The following is a 19,045-nucleotide window of genomic DNA, read 5'->3' on the forward strand; positions in this document are numbered from 1 at the left end:
TCTCAGCATGGACGTGCCTAAGGAGGCTGAGGGGAAGCGCCAGAGTTCCCAGCTTGACCAAAGGCTCCCTTCCTCCTCTGTGGGCAAAAAACCAGAGAGACATTGGACTTCAAGGGTTCTTTGTGACCTAATAGCAGAGAGGTTAGAGACTTTATTCCCCACCTTCTAGGCATGATATGACCCCTGGGTTTAGGTATGACCTTGAAGAAGGGCTAAACGATGAACGTGATTAAATATCTCACTGAAAAATAAGGGCTGATACTCCAAATCAAATATAATTTCCTTTAAAAAAAATGAAGAAATGGATATTTCTGTCACTCTTGAGTCTTCACTAAGATTCATTTGATGCATTAGAAAGTTTGTTTTAATTATTAAAGGGGATTAATAATGACATTTAGAACAAGAAAAAATACATATTATTGTGGTGGCTGCAAATGTTTATTGAATGTTTCCTATGTGCCAGGCACCTTCTTTCATGTCTACTGTTTAGCTTTTTTCTGCCAAAACCCTATGTGGCAGGTGGTATCGTCCCCTTTTGAAAGCTAAGGAGGCTGAGACCTAGTGAAGTTAGCTTACTTGCCAAAAGCGCAGCTGATAATTAGTAGCAGAGCCTAATTCAACCTGTTCCCTTTCATTCTAAAGTTCATATGCTTAATCACTATAAAGTCTTCCTGGATAAGGAATTTATATTTTATCACATAGATAGGAAAATTATACCTCATGTCTCCATAATGATTTGTTTTACCTAAAGTATTTTCACACGCAAGAAAAACGATTCTTCTAATTCTTAGAATCTGGTGAAAGATAATAGGCAGCTATTTAAGGGTTGGAGCCATTGTGATAAGGGCTAAATGTTGCTGATAGAAAATGAATCTGACAGTGACGTGTCAAGTATATTGGGGTGGGACACAAGGAAGGGGGTGGGGAAAGAAGACCAGTTTTAAGACTTGCATAACAGAATGAACCAAGATCAGTGCCAAACGATTCAATTAAGGGATAAAAGTATGTTGAAGGCAGAAAACCTTTTGCTGAGCTCACTAAGGGGAAAGATTAGATAGTTGTAAGATTATGAAGGACCCTTACTTTAATTCTTCATCAATAGAAATTGATTTCTTTGGTAAGCCAGATATTTCTGCTTTTATTCAATTGGCATGAACTGTAGGAAGCCTTAAATGAACAATACGTGTCAATATTTTTGGCATTAAACTGGGTACAAGGCTGATTTCTCATGACAGAATAAAAAGGCAACTGTTTTCCAGATGCTACCCAAAGGTAATTAATATAACGCTGTATGTTCTGCTGTAGGTTGAGGACATTGCTGAGCTATTTCCAGACTTACGTTTGCTCAAGAGATATCTTATAAATATGGGGCTACATCTGATGCTCTCTGGCTATATTTAAAAACTAAGACCTTCTGATAAAATCAAACCCTTTGCTACTACATAGGTTTAAAAAAAACTTGCTTTCAATATAAAAAACACTTGAACTGTTTTTATAGATTCCGTCCAACTGTAAAGAGTCATGCTTGTCTCCCCTCTTTCTCTCTCATCCCATATTTAGTCTTCCAGGAAATGCCGCTTCTACTCCCAAAATATAGCAGAACTCAACCACTTCTCACCACCTCTGTTAATTCTACTCTTTCCAAATCTCATGTGGGTTTTTTTTTATTGATGTTGACTGTATTAAGAGTTAAAAATGAGTATATTTTAAAATACTTATTTACTAAGTCATGAAAAAACATCAAAATATACATAAATTAGATACAGCACTGTGGAGACAGGCAGTTTCTTACAACACTAAATATACTCCTGTATGATGCAGTGAAAAAAAATTAATCAATTAAAAAAATGTGTGTAGATTCATGGCAATCCTACCAAATAACTGATTTTATCTTGTGGGTTGTACACAGGCACTTGTTTTCAAAGTCTTTCATTCACAGTATTATAAGTTTTTGTTTGTTGATTTGTCTCCTTATTCAGCATGGCCCTTTTTCTTTTTCGCTATAATTTCTTCCTCTATTAAGAGAGGTGAATACCAGGATACATATTTGTAACTGAGCTTTGTATTGCGTTGTAAATACCTCTGCATTGTTTTTTGTTCTTGGCGTCTTTTGGCGTCTTATCACATGCCCATTCATGACGTTCCACAGTTCTATGGGAAATGTGGGTTCAACTCTATACCTTTGAGGCCCTCAGCCTCTTTCTCCTCCAATGTAGTGTTAAAAAAAAAAGTGGCAAAAAAATACATGTTAAGCTATTTTTAATGAAAATAACTATTTTGCAAAACAAACCAAAAAACTTAGTGAAAAGAGAAACTTGAGTTTACATTTTTGCAAATCTGTCAATATCTAGCTTAGAAGACAACAGATTCTCATATCTGCTTCAATATTATTCAGTCTGTTGGATTTCTGTTGTTTTTGTTGAAGTATGTGAAAAAATCAACCTCACAAAGATATGGAGCAGAAAAAGGGGAAGAGTATGTTAATGGCCTTTTCAGATAATTGTGGACATTCTTATTTGACACTATGCCAAAACCCAACAAAGGGTAGTTTATTACAGGTTAGTTGCAGTGTGGAATCTGAAACCATATCAATGAACTTTTCTTACTTTATTACATTAAAATCCATTATTGATCTTGTACTTCAAATAGATCTTTCCCCTGCATGATCTTGTAACATCATGCGTTAGTCATCTGGAAAATACTGGTGTAGAAATTACAAAATTTACAATATCAAAAGAATCACATTTGTTAATATCAGCATTTGCCAATGATCTCATCAGAAAGTCTTCAATTATTAAAAAGCTGTTAAGCTCACAGTGGCAGATAAAAGTTTTCTGAAATTTTAACTTGCATTTGAAAATTTGAATTTTATCATTGGCAACAAATGCTGTCTGTTATTTCCCTTAAAGTGTCAGGCTCACTTTGTTCTTTTTCGAAAAGTTATCTGCCAGATACTCAAGTCCGAGTAGCCACAGTTTGTGGTTATTGCCAAGTAAAAAATGATGTTCCATGAAAAAAGTGACTAATTCAGCTTGCAACTCCAACAATTATGAGTGATTTCCCTTGAGAAAACCTTGTACTTTAGGAAGCAGCAGAAGTGCTTTATGTGTGCTTGCCATTTGTCACACATGATATTAAAAAGATGTGTAGTCAAGGGTTAAACTTTACTACAGTTAGTAACTTAGTGTTTCATCAAAATATTTTAAAGTAAAACTGGAATTTTACTTTATTTTTACTGTGAGATTTTGGTAAGAACATAATGACAACTAGTATACTTTATTGTTACTGCCTTAATTTGTGTAGAGGGGCCACTGTTCCTTTTACACCATCAGTGCAACATAGTCGTTCCATGATAAACCTAGATTTGAAAAGTTAATTCCATACCAAATAGCTCAGTACCATTTGTGCTTGTTGCCAAGCATTCATATTCAATCTTGTCTTTTTTGATGATTGGTTGATTCTGCTACCAGATGAATACAAGCCAAAGAGCAAGTCCCGCCATGACTGTAGATTAATCCATTTGTAAGGCAGAAGTACAATTCTGTGGACAAGATTTTCATCCGTTTTTGTGTCTGCAACAAAGTCATTAATTTGGCAAGGTACTGTATCTTTGGAAAGAGGCAGTGAAATGATTTCTTTAACTGATTTCTCCAGCAGGCAGTCAGCAAAGTCAGCTCTACAAGGCTTTTTTTTTTTCTTTCACCTATTGTGTGGCTTCCCTAGTTAATGCAATATGGTAACTGTCAGATGCTTCATTTACTTTTCATTGCTACTTTGAAAAGATGTACAAAACAATTTTTGGCTTTTAAAAACTTCATCATGTCTAGAGGGCAGACAGCAGAAGCACTACAATTCTGCAGCCTGTGGAAGGAAAACCACATTCACAGAAAGACAGACAAAATGAAAAGGCAGAGGTCTTTGTACCAGATGAAGGAACAAGATAAAACCCCAGTAAAACAACTAAATGAAGTGGAGATAGGCAACCTCCCAGAAGAGGAATTCAGAATAATGATAGTGAAGATGATCCAGGACCTCGGAAAAAGAATGGAGGCAAAGATCGAGAAGATGCAAGAAATGTTTAACAAAGACCTAGAAGAATTAAAGAACAAACACCTAGAAGAATTAAAGATCAAACAATCAGAGATGAACAATACAATAACTGAAATGAAAACTACACTAGAAGGAATCAATAGCAGAATAACTGAGGCAGAAGAACAGATAAGTGACCTGGAAGACAGAATAGTGGAGTTCACTGCTGTGGAACAGAGTAAAGAAAAAAGAATGAAAAGAAATGAAGACAACCTAAGAGACCTCTGGGACAACATTCACATTATAGGGGTCCCAGAAGGAGAAGAGAGAGAAAAGGGACCCGAGAAAATATTTCAAGAGATTATAGTTGAAAACTCCCTAACATGGGAAAGGAAAGAGCCACCGAAGTCCAGGAAGCGCAGAGAGTCCCAGGCAGGATAAACCCAAGGAGAAACACACTGAGACACATAGTAATCAAATTGACAAAAATTAGAGACAAAGAAAAATTATTGAAAACAGCAAGGGAAAAGCAACAAATAACATACAAGGGAGCTCCCATAAGTATAATAGCTGATTTCAGCAGAAACTCTACAAGCCAGAAGGGAGTGGCATGATATATTTAAAGTGATGAAAGGGAAGAACTTACAACCAAGATTACTCTACCTGGCAAGGATCTCTTCAGATTCAATGGAGAAATCAAAAGCTTTACAGACAAGCAAAAGCTAAGATAATTCAGCACCACCAAACCAGCTCTACAACAAATGCTGAAGGAACTTCTCTAAGTAGGAAACACGAGAAGAAAAGGACCTACAAAAAGAAACCTATAACAATTAAGAAAATGGTAATAGGAACATACATATCGATAATTGCCTTAAACGTGAATGGATTAAATGCTCCAACCAAAAGACACAGGTTGGCTGAATGGATACAAAAACAAGACCCATATATATGCTGTCTAAAAGAGACCCACTTCAGACCTAGGGATACATACAGACTGAAAGTGAGGGGATGGGAAAAGATATTCCATGCAAATGGAAATCAAAAGAAAGCTGGAGTAGCAATTCTCATATCAGACAAAATAGACTTTAAAATAAAGACTATTACAAGAGACAAAGAAGGCCACTACATAATGATCAAGGGATCAATCCAAGACGAAGATATAACAGTTATAAATATATATGCACCCAATGTAGGAACACCTCAATACATAAGGCAACTGCTAACAGCTATAAAAGAGGAAATCGGCAGTAACACAATAATAGTAGGGGACTTTAACACCTCACTTACATCAATGGACAGATGATCCAGACTGAAAATTAATAAGGAAACACAAGCTTTAAATGACACAGTAGACCAGATAGGTTTAACTGATATTTATAGGACATTCCATCCAAAGAGAGCAATTACACTTTCTTCTCAAGGGCACACGGAACATTCTCCAGGATAGATCACATCTTGGGTCACAAATGAAGCCTTGGTAAATTAAAGAAAATTGAAATCATATCAAGAGTCTTTTCTGACCACAGTGCTCTGAGATTATAGATCAATAATAGGGGAAAAAAAGTAACAAACACAAACACATGGAAGCTAAACAATACGTTACTAAATACCAAGAGATCACTGAAGAAATCAAAGAGAAAATCAAAAAATACCTAGAGACAAATGATAATGAAAACACAACGATCCAAAACCTATGGCATGCAGCAAAAGCAGTTCTAAGAGGGAAGTTTATAGCTATACAAGCCTACCTCAAGAAACAAGAAAAATCTCAAACAATCTAACCTTACACATAAAGGAACTAAAGAAAGAAGAACAAACAAAATCCACAGTTAGTAGAAGGAAAGAAATCATAAGGTCAGAGCAGAAATAAATGCAATAGAAACAAAGAAAACAAGAGCAAAGATGAATAAAGCAAAGAGCTGGTTCTTTGAGAAGATAAACAAAATTTTTAAATCTTTAGCCAGACTCATCAAGAAAAAGAGGGAGAGGACTCAAATCACTAAAACTAGAAATGAAAAAGGAGAAGTTAAAACAGACACTGCAGAAATGCAAAGCATCCTAAGAGACTACTACAAGCCAATAAAATGGACAACTTGGAAGAAATGGATTAATTCTCAGAAAGGTATAAACTTCCGAGACTGAACCAGGAAGAAACAGAAAATGTGAACAGACAAATCACAAGTAACAAAATTGACACTGTGATTAAAATTCTTCCAACAAACAAAAATCCAGGACAGATGGCTTCACAGGTGAAATCTATCAAGCATTTAGAGAAGAGCTAACACCCATCATTCTCAAACTCTTCCAAAATATTGCAGAGGAAGGAACACTCCCAAACTCATTCTATGAGCCACCATCACCCTGATACCAAAATCAGACAAAGATAGTACAAAAAAAGAAAGTTACAGGCCAATATCACTGATGAATATAGATGCACAAATCCTCAACAACATACCAGCAAAGAGAATCAAACAACACCTTAAAAGGATCATACACCATGATCAAGTGGGATCTATCCCAGGGATGCAAGGATTCTTCAATATACGCAAATCAATGTGATATACCATATTAACAAACTGAAGAAGAAAAACCATATGATTATCTCAATAGATGCAGAAAAAGCTTTTGACAAAATTCAATGCCCATTTATGATTAAAAACTGTCCAGAAAGTGGGCATAGTGGGAACCTTTCTCAACATAATAAAAACCATATGTGACAAACCCACAGCAAACATCATTCTCAATGGTGAAAAACAGAAAGCATTTCCTCTAAGATCAGGAACAAGACAATGTCCATTCTCGCCACTGTTATTCAACGTAGTTTTGGAAGTCCTAGACATGGCAATCAGAGAAGAAAAAGAAATAAAAGGAATACAAATTGGAAAAGAAGTAAAATTGTCAGTGTTTGCAGGTGACGTGATATTATACATAGAGAATCCTAAAGATGCCACCAGAAACACAGAAATCTCTTGCATTCCTACACACTAACTATGAAAGATCAGAAAGAGAAATTAAGGGAACAATCCCATTCACCATTGCAACAAAAAGTATAAAATATCTAGGAATAAACCCACCTAAGGAGGTGAAAGGCCTATACTCCGAAAACTGTAAGTCACTGATGAAAGGAATCAAAGATGATACAAACAGATGGAGAGATATACCATGTTCTTGGATTGGAAGAATCAGTATTGTGAAAATGAGTATACTACCCAAAGCAATCTACAGATTCAGTGCAATCCCTATCAAATTACCAGTGGCTTTTTTTACAGAACTAGAATAAAAAACCTTAAAATTTGTATGGAAACACAAAAGACCCTGAATAGCCAAAGCAGTCTTGAGGGAAAAAAACGGAGCTGGAGGAATCAGACTCCCTGACTTCAGACTATGCTACAAAGCTGTAATTATTAAGACAATATGGTACTGGCACAAAAACAGAAGTACAGATCAGTAGAACAGGATAGAGAGCCCAGAGATAAACCCATGCACCTATGGTCAACTAATCTATTACAGAGGAGGCAAGGATATACAGTGGAGAAAAGAGAGTCTCTTCAATGAGTGGTGCTGGGAGAACTGGACAGCTACATGTAAAAGAATGAAATTAGAACATTCCCTAATACCATACACAAAAATAAACTCAAAATGGATTAGACAGCTAAATATAAGACCAGACACTGTAAAACTCTTAGAGGAAAACATAGGAAGAACACTCTTTGCCATAAATCACAGCAAGATCTTTTTTGATCCACCTCCTAGAGTAATGGAAATAAAACCAAAATAAACAAATGGGACCTAATGAAACTTAAAAGCTTTGGCCCAGCAAAGGAAACTACAAACAAGGTGAAAAGACAACCCTCAGAATGGGAGAAAATATTTCCAAACGAATCAATGGACGAAGGATTAATCTCCAAAATATATAAACAGCTCATGCAGCTCAATATTAAAACAAACAACCCAATCAAAAAATGGGCAGAAGACCTGAACAGACATTTCTCCAAAGAAGACATACAGATGGCCAAGAGGCACATGAAAAGCTGCTCAACATCACTAATTATTAGAGAAATGCAAATCAAAACTACAATGAGGTATCATCTCACACCAATTAGCATGGACATCATCAGAAAATCTACGAACAACAAATGCTGGAGAGGGTGTGGAGAAAAGGGAACCCTCTTGCACTGTTGGTGGGAATGTAAACTGATACAGCCACTTTGGAGAACAGTATGGAGGTTCCTTAAAAAAATAAAAATTGAATTAGCCTATGACCCAGCAATCCTACTCCTAGGCATATACCTAGAGCAAACAATAATTCAAAAAGACACAGGCACCCCAATATTCATTGCAGCACTATTTACAATAGACAGGTCATGGAAGCAACCTAGATGCCCATCATCAGATGAAGAAGATGTGGTACATATATACAATGGAATAATACTCAGCCATAAAAAGGAATAAACGGGGTCATTTTCAGAGATGTGGATGGATCTAGAGACTGTCCTACACAGTGAAGCAGTTCAGAAAGCGAAAAACAAATATCATATATTAATGCATATATGTGGAATCTAGAAAAATGGTACAGATGAACTGGTCTGCAAAGCAGAAATAGAGACAGAGATGTAGAGAACAGTAGTATGGACACCAAGGGGGGAAAGTGGCGGCAGGGGGTTTGTAGTGGTGGGATGAATTGGGAGATTGGGGTTGACATATATACACTAATATGTATAAAATAGATAACTAATAAGGACGTGCTGTATAAAAAAATAAATAAAATTTTAAAAAGAATTAAAAAATAATTTCATCATGTCTACATGAAAAAATCCAATTTCTTTTCCTTTAAATTTTGAATGATTGGGTGCAAAATGGTATCATAACTTGGATAACAGTATTTTTATACTGTTCTGGTGTATAGGACAATAAGGTAAATTATTATCATCTATAATGCTGAAGGAAAGTTAGATTTTGTCACATTTTTCTTTCTTATTTAGAGTGTCTCCACATTTCTTTGGACTAGATTTATCCCATCCATGAATCAGAAAATTCTTTGATTGTGTCCTTTTCATATTTTTTGGTGTCTTTAGATTTAGAAATTGGCAGCTATGGCTTGAGAATATGTCTTTTAATCTCCCCTCTCAAAGTAAATCTATCCGTAAAAATAAGATAGTATAATAAAGTTTCTTTTATTAGATTCTTAATAGTTATTATGAAATTCTAAAATTATAAGTTTTAGATAATTTTTTTAAAGTTAGATATATTTTTGAAAAACTACAAAATTATTATTGCAACACATGATATCCAAATGTATTTACTTGTAAATTTTTCCACTTAAGGAAAAGAAAAGCTTCACAAGTTCAAAAGGACAATTTATTGGATAAGGTTACAGAGATTATAGCAGGTAGCTGAAAACTAACTAGTAAGAGCACAGTAGAAGCATTGCAATAATATTGAATTGATTTCTGTAAACAGCACGCTTATCATAAACCTACTGCTACCTTAAAAAATTCTAGAACACACAGGAACGTTTAAGCATACATCCATTAACTATCAAAGTAATGATGTCATATAGCCTCTGGAGGAGTCTATTGTATGGTACACATGTGAAAGAATATGAGTAAAAAAGGCAAATTACAACTTAGACTATTTGTTTTGACTTCAAGGTTCTTCTTGAAAGGATCCTGGGGAGGCTTCTTTTTTTTTCTTTCTTCTGTTAGCTGTTATTTTCATATGGTAGGTTACCAAAAATAAAATTACTAAGACAGATTCAGAATGTGGGACATCCAATAAGACAGTTGTCCCTGTCTCTTCAAAAAATCAGTGTAATGGGGAGAAAGGTAGGAGGATGGTTGGGGAATAAGAGACTAGAGAAGCAGAATAGCCCAAAGCAGTATGTGGATTTTTACTGGATCCTGGTTTGAAAAGAAAAAGACAATAAAGAAATTTTTGAACAATAGGTAATATTTGACATGGAATATAGTTATTAGATGATATTATGGAGTTGAGTGGATTTTTCTTATGATAATGCTATAGTTACTTATTTAAAAATATTTTCTTATTTTTAGATCTGTGTGCTTAAATATTAGAGGTAAAATTTCATGAAATCTACAACTTAGTTTCAGATTTTCATGAAAAAATATCTATAAATCTATTTATCAATATGCATGTAAAAATTAGATGGATCGAAGGTAAATAAAGCAAAGATGGCACAATGTTAACAGTTGCTAATCTAGGTGATGGGGGTACAGGGGATTCTTGAGCTATTCTTTCAACCTTTCCATTTATTTGACATTTTTCTTTGCAAAAAGTTGGTTAATAAACGAAGTCACTGAATCAAAGGATGTTAATATTATTGCATAATTTCTAAATCATTAAAAGAATATGGCATGGTTTTAAAACTTACATGAGGCATTTTTAGATAATTCTACTGTGAAGAGTGTAGCTCAGCAAATGATTAGCTTCATAGTCATTCAGATGGAAATTTTTATCCTCTCTTTATCAGTACTGAGTGTTGTGACCTCAGGCAAACTCTCAAGATCCCAGTTGTTTTAGCTGTAAAATGGATGATAGTAATAATGGTTCTTTGATAAAGCTGTTTAAAAATAAAATATATTATCTGTAAAACCCTTAGTCCAGTGCCTGGAAAATAGAAAGCATTCAAATCTCATCTTCTATTATTGTCATGACAAATTCCAAGTCCTTACTTTATTCAACCAGAAAATCCAATGGGAAAGCTCCACACATTAAATCATCTCTATTATATTACAGTCAAGTGCATTTTGTAACTTCAGACCTACTGCAAGTCCTAAGGGAACCAAAATGTTTTAATAGATCCATAAGAATTACTTGTAATTAGCATGTAAATTGTTATGAGTTCTTCCCCCTGCCCCTCCCCAGTAAGTGAAAATGCTCTTTACTGTTTAAACATTTTATGGAAGTTCATCCTTATAATTATTTTGCCTTAAGTTTTCTAAATCCTAGACAACTTCATCTTGAGTTATCACATGTACACACTAGTGAAGTTTAAATTAATATCTTTTGATGTATTGGGAAAAATTCAAACAAATTTCATGGGTAGAATTTTAAACTTATGAATATCCTCAATTGTTTTATTCTTGGTGTTCAGGCTATCAGTGGACTGATAAGTTCTCTCATGTAATTAATTTCTGAGAATTATCTAGTGTTTAGAGAAATGAAGATCTTAAGATTTTAAAGATGGCTACAAAAGTGTTTCCAGTATAATTTATAAAAGTGAAGACACTTATTTTCTGTTAATTGATTTCCATTTTGTTAAATGTGAAAGTGCTTGAATTGTTATGAAGAATTCTTTAGAGTGTTTCTTCTCTAAAATCATCCTTAATTTTTATTGGTAATAAATGCTGCTGAACGTTTTGAGGCATTTTAAATTGTAAAAGATCGTGATATATATACAATGGAATATTATTGTATAACATGCAATAATATATTAGAAGGAAACCCCATTTGCATTTTGCACAACATGGGTGGAACTTGAGGGCATTATGCTAAGTGAAATAAGCCAGACAGAGAAAGACAGATATTGCATGGTATCACTTATATGTGGAATCTAAATAAGAAGTTAAACTCATAGAAACAGAATAGAACAGTGGTTGTCAGGGACTGGGGAATAGGGGAAATGGGTTACAAACTATTGTAACCTATAGTTGATAACACTGTATTGTATAGTTGAAATTTGCAAAGAGTAGAACTCAAAGATCTCAAATGTACACAGAAGAATAAATATGTGAGGTGATGGATGTGTTAATTAACTAGGTTAACTGGATGGGAGGAATCTTCACAATGTACACTTTAAATATCTTATAATTTTGTCAGTTATACCTCAGTAAAGCTGAAAAAATAAAAAATAACTAAGTAAAATTGTAAAAGATAATTAATTAAAATGCGCCCCCTAAAACTTAATGTCTTTGTTTTCTTTAGTGAGTTATGTGGTCAAGCAAATGCTAATTTTTTTTTCTCATGAATAAGAATGCTCATGAAAATGAAAGTTTTGTAGAGTGGCTTGACATAGACTTAGCATAGAAGTAATGGGGCTGTCTAAAGAAAGCAGCCAGTTACAATAAAATGAGAAAAACTCAGTTGTAGTTTGTGTTTTCCATAAATACCCCCGGGGATAGAAACATTCTAATTATTCTTGTATCTCAGAAGAAACTGAAATACAGCTCATTAAAAGAACAAGAAAGGGCTAAATTTTTCTACCTGCTAGTAGCTCATGGAAACAGCTTCCTCTATCTTCCTGTCTCTTTCTGTGATGTGTTCCATCCAGCTGCTGAAATAGACTGCCTTCTGGAAATTAAAACCCACGTGGCTCAGACCACAGCAATAAATCTGGTGAAACATGGTCCTGGGTGAAATATTACACTTCTACATAAAAGCTTAGGATTTTATCAATAGGCTTTACACTAAGTAATGGGAATCAGAGTGACAAATTAACAGTAAAACTTTCATGCTTATATCCAAACATTATGTTATGGCTTCTTTCATTACATTATTCTAATCAAGCCAGAACTGTTTTTCTATAGCAACAAACCTGAAACAAGTCTCATCCAACTCAACTAACTCATTTAAATAACTTTGCTCCATGGCAATTTATCTAAAGATCAAGTTTACTGAACAATCGATCTGTAAGTCAGATATCATACATACATATTTTCACTCATTTATAGTCTTTTCTCTATTCAAGCATTGAGATAAGATTAAATAAGAATTGAGTTCCACATCCCAGTTAGATTTTCCAGTGGAGTAGATTTTCAAGAATTTTATGTTGATGAGTTTTTTTTTTTCCTTTTAAAGTCAGCATTATCCATATAAAATAAGTTCCTTTGGTTTGTGTATTCAACATCATTTAGTATTTCCATATGCTGGTCAGTGAGTTTCCTTAATAAGAGGATGAGAAGACATTATTTCAGTGTCTACTATGAGTCTGACTCTTTTCTCCATTCTATATGATCTGATCCCTATAACTGTCCTAGGAAGCATTTGTATGTCTGTGCTTTCATAGCTTTATTCAACACATGCTCTTGAGTTGTTATTAGTAAATCACTGAAAATACAGGGGCCGAGCAAGACAGATATAGTACCGTTCTTATTTTTGTGGAGTTTGATTTTAGCAGTGAAGATGCCCAGTAACAAATATCTGATTAATTATCTAATTATAGTTGCAGGAAGGGATAAAAGAGATCATAAATAGGAGGACCTGATCTAGCTGGGAGAGGCTGGGGAGAGTAGGAAGTTTCCAGTGTTGTTGAATGAATGCTTGCAGGCCTGAATGTATCATTAATCCAGCTGAGTCCTGAAAAATGGGTAGCAGCTGGCCTGTAGAAAAGTGTGTGTGTGTGTGTGTGTGTGTGTGTGTGTGTGTGTGTGTGTGTGTGTGTAGGGGGACCTAGAGAAGGTGACGGAATTGGAAGGAATTTGGTGAGAGCAGGCTGATAAGGGAGAGAGTGGTTTCTCTCAATTATAGCTGAGGCATCCAAGGTCACACAGAGAAATATAAATGGGATTTGAACTTGGTTCTGTCCAATCTCCAATTCTTTCTAGTACCTCATGCCTTTTCCCTGTTAGTCATCAAATTATGCTTAAATTATTACTTTGATCTCTTCATTGGTAGATTCTTTGTCATGAAATCCTTTTGTATTTTCTTTCAGATGCGTTGCTGTTTTATTTATAAAAATGAGTTGCTGTGCATGCCTTCAACATCATCTCTGTCTTGTTTTTCAGTGTGCCAACATTCCAGAGCCTTCCTGAAGAGATACTCAGTAAGCTTGCTGACGTCCTTGAAGAGGTAATTGTTTTTAGCCCTTGACCTTTTTGAGATGGGACTCAGCCCATCACAGCTGTGCAATAAGTCACAAACTGCAGAGAGCCCTTTTAAATTTTTTTGAGCACTGACATGAGCTATATATTTGGCTTCAAAGAACAAGCAGCTCAGTATATCCGACATTTATACACAGTTAGAAATGTGCAAATCATTGTAACTATAGAGGGAGAAAAACTTTTCGCTCTGGCAAACATATTGTTACTTTGACTTCCAAGAATGGGAGACTGCGTATTTATCTCTTGTTTCAGTTGGTGTAAAGCAAGATTGTAATAATTGCTACTCTGAAGCTTCAGATTAGCAAATTTATAACAGGAATTAGCAGTTGGGTACATACTTTATTAGCATATGAGCATATTTTACACACGTAATTGTATGCCTGAACGTGAAAGTGTCACTGTTACTTACTTTTCACAGAATCTATAAAGCATAAGAAATATTGAAGCAGGAAAAAGAGAGGAGGTTTATACAAGCAGTGTCTTGAGTGAACACAAGGGGATAGGGTCCCTAGTGCCTATAGAGATAGAGAAGGCAGAGTATCTGGGCACATATGCAGATGGGGGTGGGGACTGATGGAGTGGTTGGCACTCTGCCAAACCTGTTCTCATATCTTCTATTTTCTCTGTAATCTAGAAAGCAAGGTCATCAACTGAGGATGAGGATGGGGTAGAGGTCTGAGAGGTTTGAAGACAGAGGAGAAGGTATGAGAATAATAGAAGAGGGAATAGACTAAGAAGACACAGTATGACTGACAGTCACCATTCAGGCCCTGTTTGATGTTACCAATCCCTAATCTCAGTTAAACAGGCAAAAAGAGTTCATTCAAGATGTGCGATAGGAGAGAGCGATCAGACTCCACTCTGCTGGGCCAAAAGGTGGGAGGATTTTTAAGCACTGGAGTGAGCTGGTGGAAAAGTACTCCAGTAGGGGTGTTACCAGAAAGTAGGTTCTTGTCTCAGAAAGAATTCAGAGATAAGATGGAACTCAAGAAAGCAAAGTGAGGATTTATTAAGCAATAGTAAGCTCTCAAGGGGAGAGCTGGCAGACTCAGGTCAACAGCCACCCTGAGTTTCTTTGGCAAGCTGGTTATATGGGGCGTGAAAGTGATTGGGGGGAATATTCATTGAGGAGGGAGGGGTTTGGGCTCGTATTCACTGATTTTCATCCCAGCTCCACCTTCCCGAGGGGAGGAGGGATTTTTGTCCTTATTTAGTCTTGATTGGAAGTGTCATGGTGTCAGTGCATGATGGGAAATTCTTATCTACAAGGTTAATTTTATTGTAATGAGGGTGTAATGGACAAAAAGTTACATGAATGTCGGAGATTCTTGCCTTTTCCCGCCTTCCTTTGTCTCCAGGACCCCTGTTGTTCACAAGATGTATGGTTTCCTGCCACGTGGCCCACGCCCCCCTTTCTTTGCTCTTATCTCGCTATCTACCTTTTCCAGCAGTGGTTCTCCAGTAGGGAGGAGGTTGGTCAATGTGACTAGTTCATCTGTGCTTGCTGATTGCCCCTTCTGGAAGTTAGGCTCCTATCCACCCATAGAGACTGGGAGATAGAGGCACTATCTTCTTGATTACTTTTCTAAGGAATGGCTCCTAGGTCTTTGAGAAAGACATTCCTGACCTGTAAAACAAAGGGTGCCAACAGCCTGGAAGATTTGCATCTCAAACAGGCAAATTAAGAATTTACAGTTGAAAACTTTCTAAAGTAAATGCTCCAAGAAAAGGGAGATCAGGAGCCTAGTGTCAGAAAGAAGGCTGTCTAAAGTTTAGTCAAAGTGACGGAACCGTTAAGTCTGTCTTGGTTACCAGCCCATTTATATGTTTTTTCAGCCCCATTTGTTTGCCTGGATTCAAGTTCCAAGTAGACAGAGAATGGGATTTAACCGGGATTGGTATTTTGCCAGGAAAAGATGAGTGGTTGAAAGAGGGAATAGGGAGTTGTGGATGCATGTGAAGGAAGGATTGTAGTGACTGAACCTGGAATTTCGATTGTGCAAGAAGGGGAGCAAGGGCCACTGAGTGACTGTGGGATCAATGGATTTTAGTCTCAGGAGGCTGAAGAATTTTTGGAGTTGTGCTATAATAGAGAGAAACTGGAAAGATACTGAAAACGTTTTTGTCTCTAGGTACTAACTATATACCAGTAATTTATATGATCCATAGAACTTCAAAGGTTTATATCCACAAATTCTTAGTTTGAGTCTTATCACAGTGAGCTTTCCTAGGATTTATTGGTCTCCCTCATCTTATATGGGAACACATAGTAAAGCAGAAGTCACATTTGATTCCTATGTTCAAGTATAAAAGATTCATGAGCAAAAATACTGGCTGCATTTCTCTCTGAATGTGCCAACCACTGTACTTGCAACCTCTTTAAATGTAAAACTGCTTTTCCGAGTTCTTTTGTTTTTTGCTTTCCTTGTTGAGTATACTGAAGAACTCTCTGATGACCTTTTTCTTTTTCTTTTCACAAAATGAACTAAAGTACAAATTTACTGGCCCCAATCAAGCCCGTCCAAAATAAAATAAAATCCCATGAAATCCTTTAATCATTTTCTTTCTTTTCCACAGCTGTGGAAGCATTTGCTATGTTTTGCGAAACAATAGCCATAGCTCTATAAATAACTCTGACCAAAGAAATATTTTAGTATTTTATGTCAGATTTTCTAATCAGAAGACGCCTTCATTTGTGTTACACGAGCCACAGTACAGTCTATAGCAAAGCTGCATGAAAATAGAAACACATGATTAAGTGCCCACACATTTGTTTTGTTTTTTTTTTTTCTTAACATCTTTATTGGGGTATAATTGCTTTACAATGGTGTGTTAGTTTCTGCTTTATAACAAAGTGAATCAGCTATACATATACATGTGCTCCCATGTGTCTTCCCTCTTGCGTCTCCCTCCCTCCCCACACATCTGTTTTGAAGACATACACAAATGAAGTAAACAGACAAAATATGAGGTAGACATATGAATATACTAACCAGTGCATGAAAGTGTTCAACTCAAGTTGAATAAACAAGCGCAATGAGAAATTAGATTAAATTATGTATGAGATAGAGTGAAGCAAATTTGGAAGAACAAAAGCAATACCAATGTCACATAACATTAAAGGGAAATTTGCTTGCATAATAAATGAGCTTTTTTCCCTACAACATCTACAAGAAAATGAAAGAATCCCAGATTATTTTGAAAAGAAGACAGTGTAATCGTTGCATTTAACAAAGAACTTTACAGCCCTGTTTGTTTAACAAATATTTATGGAGCATCTGCCACTTGCCAGTAATTATTCCAGACTCTGGGGATTCAGGGCCTTGTCCTCCCAAATCATATGTTCCATTGGAAAGTACAGATGAGAATTAAGGAAAATAGCGTCAAAATGGCATCAAGTGAGATGGCCACACTGTATTGGTGTGGGGATCTGGGGAAGACCTCTCTGGGGAAGGTGGTATTTAAGCTGAGATCGAAATGCAGATATGGGATGCCATGTGTACAGGGCAGAGGGAAGAGAAGGCATAAGGTCCTAAACTAGGAATGAGTCTTCTGTCCTTAAGGAACAGAAAAAAGGTTTATAGTAGGGTGAGATGAGGCTAGAGAAAATAGGCGAGGCCAGATGGCAGACGGCTTTGCCAGTTATGGTAAGGAGTTGTGATAAGGTTTTTGTTCTCAGTGCAGTGGGAAGATTTTGAGGGTTCTAAGCCATAAAAATGACATTATCTGGGTTATATTTTAATGATATTTCTCTGTGAGAAGAATGGATTATAGAGGGACAGACCAATTATTTAGATAAAATAGCCCAGGTGAGGTTAGATGTTTGTATGTTGATTTACTTTCTTATGGACTATTTCATTCCTTGTATTCATTATGAAGCAATACTTCCAGCATAAGGGAGAAAAAAAATTAAAGAATAGGGACAAGGTAGTCAAAGACTGAGAGAGAAAAAGAAATTTAAGCAGACAGAAAGAGGAATGAACATAATGTTATTGGTAAAGTGATTTAGGAGGGTACATGTGACTGGAGGACAAATAAATGATGCTTGGAGCATCCTATTTTAAAGCTGAAAGAGAAACCATTATATAAGTCATTTCTGCCATTGCCCATCCCACTCCCACTTACCCCCTTCCATAATCTAGTGTAGATGTACCCATTTATGTGTTCTTGTTTATGAGATCATAAAACAGAAACAAATATCCTTATTCTTAGTGTAGCAATTCAGTGCCCTTTTCTCCGTTTCCTTTATATCACATAGTACAAATATTTCCTTTGTATATTAAATCTCTCATGCCTTTTTCAGGAACATAGGAAAGTTTTCTCTAGTTTGTTTGAGAAGTTGTGTTTACACATAGATATAAAGAGGTTCTTGGCCAAAGGCCTATTCACATAAAGAGCAACAATCCCAGCATTTTTTTAGGCTGTGTTTTGCAAGACAAATTGAAGTACAGGGCTGAGAATAATTGATTAATTATTGAATAATTGATTCAATAATATTCACCTTCATTCTCACCATAGTATGTTCTTCTCATCTCGTATCTGACTCAGATTAAGTCTTAATAAATGCCAGAGATCATTTTAAGAGCTTCAGAGTTGATTTGCTAGGGAAGCCATTTTATAGTTTGTAAATTAAACTGTAAGAGAGTTTTTAGGCACATGTAGGGAATAGCAAGGTCTGACTTTATAAACTGGTTTCATTAACCTCTATACTATCCTGTATAGTACAGTGAAAACTATTTTGAATGAATTAGTCAAATATTGGAATCTATTCTGAAAGCCTAGGAAGTACTTATGTGTAAAAGGAAAGAGCTGTGAAATTATAAATAGGATCTAATTTTTCTTCTTACTATAGCAACCTAACACACTTTCCTTCTCCCTTTATGTACACATAATTAGTTTCTATAGATGAATTACATTGTTCAGATGGATGGAACAGCCCGTAGCTAATCTCCACCTGAGAAATAGCTCCCTTCAGTGATTACCTACCCCAACACAATGGGGAAAAGTCACTGTAAATAAACTCATTGTCTAATACATATCCACATATCAGGGCTGTAGTGACATCTTTAAAGGAAATGACAAAGAAAAACGTTTTCTTATAGAGAGGCAGAGCAGAGATTTACCTATTATGTCACATAGGAGCTTGAAAATTAATTTGGGAAGGAGTTATGCTTTCA

At 35.8% G+C, this 19,045-nt stretch overlaps 1 protein-coding gene across 2 annotated transcripts in view; it reads left to right on the top strand.

The window, feature by feature from the left end:
- The window catches only part of PRKG1 (protein kinase cGMP-dependent 1), a 1,186,243-nt gene that overhangs the window by 842,706 nt on the left and 324,492 nt on the right, over positions 1–19,045 (top strand). For both annotated transcript variants that reach the window (XM_065894586.1, XM_065894585.1), the window contains exon 5: positions 13,773–13,836. In XM_065894586.1, coding sequence (XP_065750658.1) covers positions 13,773–13,836 — 64 coding nt within the window. The remainder of the gene's footprint in view (positions 1–13,772; positions 13,837–19,045) is intronic.

The sequence above is a fragment of the Phocoena phocoena genome, chromosome 16 (genome assembly GCF_963924675.1).
Source record: "Phocoena phocoena chromosome 16, mPhoPho1.1, whole genome shotgun sequence".
NCBI classification, from domain to species: domain Eukaryota; kingdom Metazoa; phylum Chordata; class Mammalia; order Artiodactyla; family Phocoenidae; genus Phocoena; species Phocoena phocoena.